A 6,755-nucleotide genomic window follows, 5' to 3' on the forward strand; every position below is an offset into this window, starting at 1 on the left:
GTTGTTCCAATTGTGGCAAGGTATCCACTGGACAAAAATTGTCCTAATTCACCTACAGACCAAAAAAAAAAAAAATACTGTCCATGTAAGGACATAAAATGTGAGATAGTCAACAGCTTAGCTCTGCCAATACAAAGTAAGCTAGTCCTTCATAGTTCCTGCTTCACTTAAGGTCTGTCAGATGGTTCTGGGCCAGAAAGCTGAAGATAGACGCTTCAACGTTTTGAGGAATAGGAGACTGTCCAGGGAGTCAGCTGTCTCTACAAATTTGCTTAACTTTTGGAAGCTATATTTTTGTGCTTCCTATATATTCAGGTAATATTTAATTTGTTCTCAGATCTCTGACGGTGTTAAAGACTAGTTATAGTCTTCTTTTTTTAAGATTTATTTATTATATTTATCTGAGTACATTGTAGCTGTCTTCAAACACACCAGAAGAGGGTATTGGATCCCATTACCAGATGGTTGTGAACCACCATGTGGTTGCTGGGAATTGAACTCAGGACCTCTGGAAGAGCAGTCAGTGCTCTTAAAGACTGAGCCATCTCTCCAGCCCCCTAGTTACAGTCTTATAACTTCAGTTGTTTAACATTTCAAAAGATGATCTAGATTTAATAAGATGGTTTTCAGATGACAATACAAGTTAAAATCAAAATGTAATTCAGATATAAAATTATAAACTCTTCAAGTTAAGGTAAGAGTTAGAGTAATGTACCTAAATTCAGAAAATTGATAGACTAGATGTTATTAGTATATATCATACCTTATAGTTCACATAATAACTATATTCAACATACATCTGAGAGAAAAGGCCTTTTTAATGGATGAAAAGGGGGAAATGTTGTGGATTTAGTCTAATGTTACTTACATTATGTTAATTGGGTCCCCAGAATTGCACAAGAAAGATGCTGACGGTCCCTCTTCCCAGCTGGTTTTGATTGATAAATAAAGTTGCTGGCAGCCAATGCTGGCCAGAGAGACAGAGGTGGGACTTTTAGGATTCCTGGGCAAGGGTCAGAGGAAGAGAAAGGAGAGAACTACCATTCTGGGAAAGGAGTGAAGACCAGGTCTGAGAAGTGCAAGACAAAGACAGCCAACAAATAAGAGCCCGAGAAGAGCAGCCCCACAAGGCCCCCGAATGAGTCTATGGCAACAAAGATGGAATACAGATTTTAATAAGTAATAACACAGGAATATTGAAGGGAGTGTGTCAGCCATGTGGAGGTTTGGGAGTAGCCCAGGCATTGAGCTGTTTAAGACATATTAAAATATAAGGCTGCATGTATGTATCTTTCAGTCAGGAACCCAGAACATTGGGTTGATTAGAGAAGAAATGAATTGGTAATTATAACAGCCCAGAATGAAAGCTTCTGAACACCAAGGTTAAGGGCAAATCAGAGGAAAGGCCCACAGAGGAGCAAGAAGGTGAACAAGGGGGAGTACAGAATCATGGGTGTCAGCGTAGGAAAGACCCAGGGAAAACCTTTAGTTTCTGATTGTCTCTGCTATCCCAGAGTTGAACGCTAATATCAGAAGCAGCAATACCATCTAAGATAGGGCTAAAAAGCATTCATACACATTTCCCAAATGTTAATGGAGGGAGAGACCACAGACTAACTTGTGGTGAGGGTGTGACTTACAGTAAACATGAACACTGGGTATCCCTCTCACAAAACCTAATGAAGCTATGAGAAGAAGATAATGAACTGCAAAGGTGACAGGGGACCCGGAAGAACTAGGGAAGCAGGAAATGGTCCTCGCTGCCCAAAAGGAAAGTTTTCCTACTACTGAGCACACTGAAACCTCATGGGATACATTCTGTTGGTTTTCATCTGAGGTCAGGACTTCTACTTTAGGGACACAGGTTCATGGGCTTGATAGGAGGATGTGCCAGACAGCTCCTAGCCATGAGTCACTACTTCACTACTTTGGAAGTTTAAGTCTACATGTCTACCCATCCCCCAACAGCTGCCTTGTAAATGACTGCATACTGACTAATGAACAGGGTGGTTGCTTTACACTATACAGTAACTGTCATCATTCACTGTGATAGAAACAAAGAAGTTCTGTGGACGCTAATTTTTCATCTGTGCCCATACACTGCTATTTTGATATAGAAAGGTCTCAAGAAAGGCAGAGTACTGTCTACATCTACCAAAGAAACCAAAAATAAAATGGAAATGAAAGAAAAGAAAATGAACTTATGACCAAGAGGGAGCTGTTGGAAGTGCATGAAGCAAAATACAATGTGCACTTCACAAAGGAGTGCAGGCTGTGAGTCACCACGACTAACCCACAACTATTCTATTAATAATCAGTACGGATACCACAAGAATCTAAGGGCTGTGTTTGAAGCACAATTGCTTTAAGAAGCATATGTTTCCACAGATGAGAATAAACTATTTGGGGAGGAACAGAACTAGGGTCTGGTGGGTAAGCCAGAAGCATAACAACTATATTTGAAATTGTATTCATTTTTGAAATCTAAACCACTCTTCATTCACTCAACAACTGATTCGTGATAGCGTGTGGAATAATGGAGACCTTGACAAACGTTTTCAGTAAAGCATTTTTGAGTTTGACATGCTGACTATACAAACACAAAAATACTCTTACATTCTGAGAAGAGCCTTATAGAAGGGTCGCGTGAAGAAGGCGTCCAACAAGTACTGGTGTATTAGTGCAAGACCGAGGATCCTCCCACTGAATCGGAACCTATGAGGGAGAAACATGAGGTGGGTGAACACCACTGAACAGTGTCTTGAGAGCTGTGTCTAGCCCCTAGAATGAGTTTCAAATTCTCAGGCACTATAGTATGTGTCTTCATTAGCCAATTTTTAGATGTACTTGTGGAGGAAATCTGTTCCTCTGATATTTAGGGATACCTTACCATTACTCCATGTCAACAATGTCACTCTGTATCCCCCCACATATGACAGTATGAGTCCCCCATTACCTTTTAGCAAAATTTTCCCCAAACCATCTCAAGAGATAAAGACTAGGAAGGTTGGGAAAATGTCTTCCTTAGTTTCTGTGCACGAACATTAGTTGATTTCTTTAGTGCAAAGTAGGGGCAATTCCCTTTTGAGGAAAAACCCTTCTTTGATCAGCTTGAGAAGGTTCCCATCCATCTCTGTTTTCTCTCAAGTCTCACTCCTGATGGTAAATACCATCATTCACATAGTATACATACAGACATTTGAGGGGGCTTTCCTCATGAGACATTCTGTTCTCCAAAATTTCAAAGTGAAATGCTATGCTGAATCAACTTGGAAGATTTATCATACAGATCTGTCAGGAATGGGTTTTCTGCCTGAGGTACACAACTGCTTTCTCCACAAGTATCTGGGTCTCCAGTTCTGAGTCTTATGCCCTCGATGGTACAGTGGGTCTATAATTTTAGTTTCAGGCAGGCTTTGTGAGATCAACTTTTGACCCACTTTATTTCCACTTACGTTAGCAGCACTGTTACAGCCAGAGTTAGGAGGCCTCCGAATTTAGAAATAAACAAGAAGTTAATTTGAAGAGTGATTCCTGAAAGCTAATGCTTTTCACTGTCAATAACTTCATGACCCAAAGGAACCTTTTCCACTTCCGTTCTTTCTTTGTTAGTATCAGTGAAAATGAACAGGAACCAATCAATAGGGCTTATGCAAATATTTAAAGTCTACAAATGCAGGGATTAGAAAGAGTGTAATTTGGGGTTTTCAAAATAACTACCTCCAGATGGGAATCTTAAAATTGTTTCCCTTGGTTTTGGGTGATAATATTAAGAAAAAGGCAAGTTCGGCTTCCAAACTTGAAGTGGTTTAAATGTGCTGGTGTGAGGGTGAGCGGGCACTGCCCTGACTCCTCATTCACACACTTGATCTGCAGTATTCTTAGGCTGCCACTACAATCCCACCATGCTCTCCTCCGCCACCCCCACAAGACTATGAACAGCCCTCAACCAGGGCTCCAGCTGTCCCGCCTCTCCTCCCTAAGGCCCAGCCATTTCTCCAGGCAGTCAGAGAAGCTGCTTGACCTCTGCCAGAGGGACTTGGGGGTCTTGCTTAAAAACTAATCATCTCTGACATTTTTTTCCAATGGGATAAAGCTTCTGAATTCTACTTAACTCACTTAAAATTGATCTTATGTAATATAATCAATTATCAGTTGGGGGACTGTCTACATAATTAGGTTTGACCAAAATAAATACCAAATGAGGTATATAACTGATAATGTGATTTTTATCCAGGAGGGGAAAAAATGTTAAAAGAAATGTGGCTTCTTTTAGAAAGAGGGGTAGTTAGCATCAAAATTAAATGAGGACAACTGTTACAGAAACAAACTCCTTACCATTCATGATGATTGTCTACAAAGGCAGACATAGGACTTATTTGTACTGTATATGTGTCATTGGCTGAATATTCAAATAAGCCATAATAGGGGTTAAAGAGCTCTCGGGATACCAGGAAGAAAAACTCTCTGGAAGGTCCACTGTAATCCAACCTGCAAAAAGACCCACATAGAGAACAAGGAGCTTTTACTTTGTCTAGGTATTAGGCATATTTCTCCTGTGTTTAACATTGTAGAGGATGCTCATTACAGGGACAGCCTTCTACCAAGGCTATCTACACAAAAGTGAAAAAACATCTCATCTCAGTATTGACCCAGAATAATGAATTAGACATTTATATAGCATATATCCAAAACTCTAACTACCCATGAGATATTGCAAACAAGAAGCAAGATTCACAGGATATACAAACACACACAGAAATGAAAATTTTACATGTCCAATGCAAGGCCACAGGGAAGGGAGTGCCATGGAAGTATTTCCTTCTTACAGAGGAAAGCAGCTACATCCACTCAAGGGACATGAAGACCACAGAGATTTTTGGAAATTTTCTGAATTAAGGGAAGCTCCCTAGGGAACTGAAAGGCAAAAAATGGAGTGAGTGGGTGCAAGTGAAAAGTGTAAACTAAAAAAAAAAAACCATGGTAGATTACAGACGAGGAAAAGGAAGGTACACAAAACTTGCTAAGGAAGATCCCTAGACAGGCTGGAACTCTAGCACCACACCACACTGTAAATTCCATTTTACTTGTAATAGCGTCAGAGTCAGAGTGAAGTGGAATCAAAGATAGTGCTGGGTTTGGGGAATGGCAAGTGGCCAGCAATGTCTAAGATTGTGTGTGTATGTGTGTGTGTGTGTGTGTGTGTGTGTGTGTGTGTTATATGCAGAGGCCAGAGAGGCTAAATCTTCAGGTGACACCCAACTTCATGAGACAGGATCTCTCACTGGTCCCGAGTTCACGAAACAGGCTATGGTGAGTGACCAGTAAGCCCCAAGGATCCATTTGTCTCTGCCTCCCCAGTGGGAGGAATATGAAAATGAGCTAACAGGCTTGGACCTTATAAACAGTGTGAGTTCTGGGGACTGAACTCAATTCTCATGTTACTGACTGAGTTTTCTTTCTAAAGCCTATAATTCTAACTCAATATGTAGCTCTGTCTGGGCTGGTACTCACTATGTAGATTTCAAATTCCAAACTTACAGAGATCCACCTACTTCTGCCTCTACACACGGGGATTGAAGGTATGCACTATCTCACCTGGCCTCCATAACTGTATTTTTTAAGTGAAATGGGATCATCTGAGCCTTGTCCAGTGGTGGAATTTTATTATGTAGAAAATGATCCTGTTATAGGCAAAAGAAAGATTTGGAAAAATAAAAACATAACAAAAAAAAATACAGCCCTTTTAATGCCGTGAAAGCAAAACTGAATTTGAATAGTGTGGACTTCACTGATTTCCATTTTGTCACACCTGACTATAGATTTCATTATTTTATATATTTGACTATAGATATCATCATCTCTGATTTTTTTAGTACACACTTGTCTTGTATAACATTTATGAAATGTCCATGTGCTATTTCAATGGTTACCTAATATACAGTAAAAGAAACGTAAGTACAGTTAAAACTGTCCAGCACAGCATGGGTAAAGACTGTTAGTGCCTCAGTTTAGACTCACAGTATACCTGCAGAAACCTACTGGGCAGAAAAGGGCAGGGACATACAAGTCTTAGGGTCAATCAGGCTTTATACAATGGCATGGTGTCCCTGTGCTCTGGGGTAACTGCATATGAAGAAGTAAACTTGTAGCTCCAGGATAGGCTAGAAGGCCATGCTTAGGCTTCTCTGGGGCCACACAGCAGTACCTAGAAGCTCAGACTACCCCCATCATGCAGCCTTTTTGTGGCTTCTTTCTACTCTCCTAGTTCTAGCTTCTGAGGTGAGGCTATTGGGAGCAGAAACCTTCTTCTGCTTGGAGGTTGCACACAATCCTCCAACAAAGGTCGAAATCTCAATTGCAGTCTAGGAATTAATCTAGGTCTTAAAGACGGAACAGTTTTCAACAATCTACCCCTGGTAGGACTCTACATTTGGCTACCACAGTCTCTCTGGTTTCTGTGCCTTTACCTGTTCTCTACTCTTGAGCAGATCACCTCCTTTAACCTCTCCATGCACAGGTGGGGATTCCCTGCTCTCCTGGAATAGACCGAAACCTTGAGGTGTGGTGAAGGAGCTACACCTGGACACTTTCCTTCACTAAATCAGAGTGAAGTCATCCCACCTCCTGGGGAAGCCACTTCTTTTTGTTTACTCTTAAAGAGCTAGTCTACAAATCCCTAAGGCTCTCACCCATAATGCTTGTTGACTCCTGGTCTCCCCATTCTCTTTCATACAGAAGCATCTTGACAGATA

General features: G+C 40.8%; 1 protein-coding gene across 1 annotated transcript in view; it reads right to left on the reverse strand.

Annotated features, from left to right (window-relative positions):
- Positions 1–6,755, reverse strand: part of Hecw2 (HECT, C2 and WW domain containing E3 ubiquitin protein ligase 2) — a 203,930-nt gene that overhangs the window by 26,377 nt on the left and 170,798 nt on the right. The window contains exons 21-22 of the mRNA XM_028765597.1: positions 4,339–4,491; positions 2,617–2,715 (exon numbers count right to left, since the gene is read on the reverse strand). Coding sequence (XP_028621430.1) covers positions 2,617–2,715; positions 4,339–4,491 — 252 coding nt within the window. The remainder of the gene's footprint in view (positions 1–2,616; positions 2,716–4,338; positions 4,492–6,755) is intronic.

The sequence above is a fragment of the Grammomys surdaster genome, unplaced genomic scaffold (assembly GCF_004785775.1).
Source record: "Grammomys surdaster isolate TR1022 unplaced genomic scaffold, NIH_TR_1.0 165, whole genome shotgun sequence".
NCBI lineage: Eukaryota > Metazoa > Chordata > Mammalia > Rodentia > Muridae > Grammomys > Grammomys surdaster.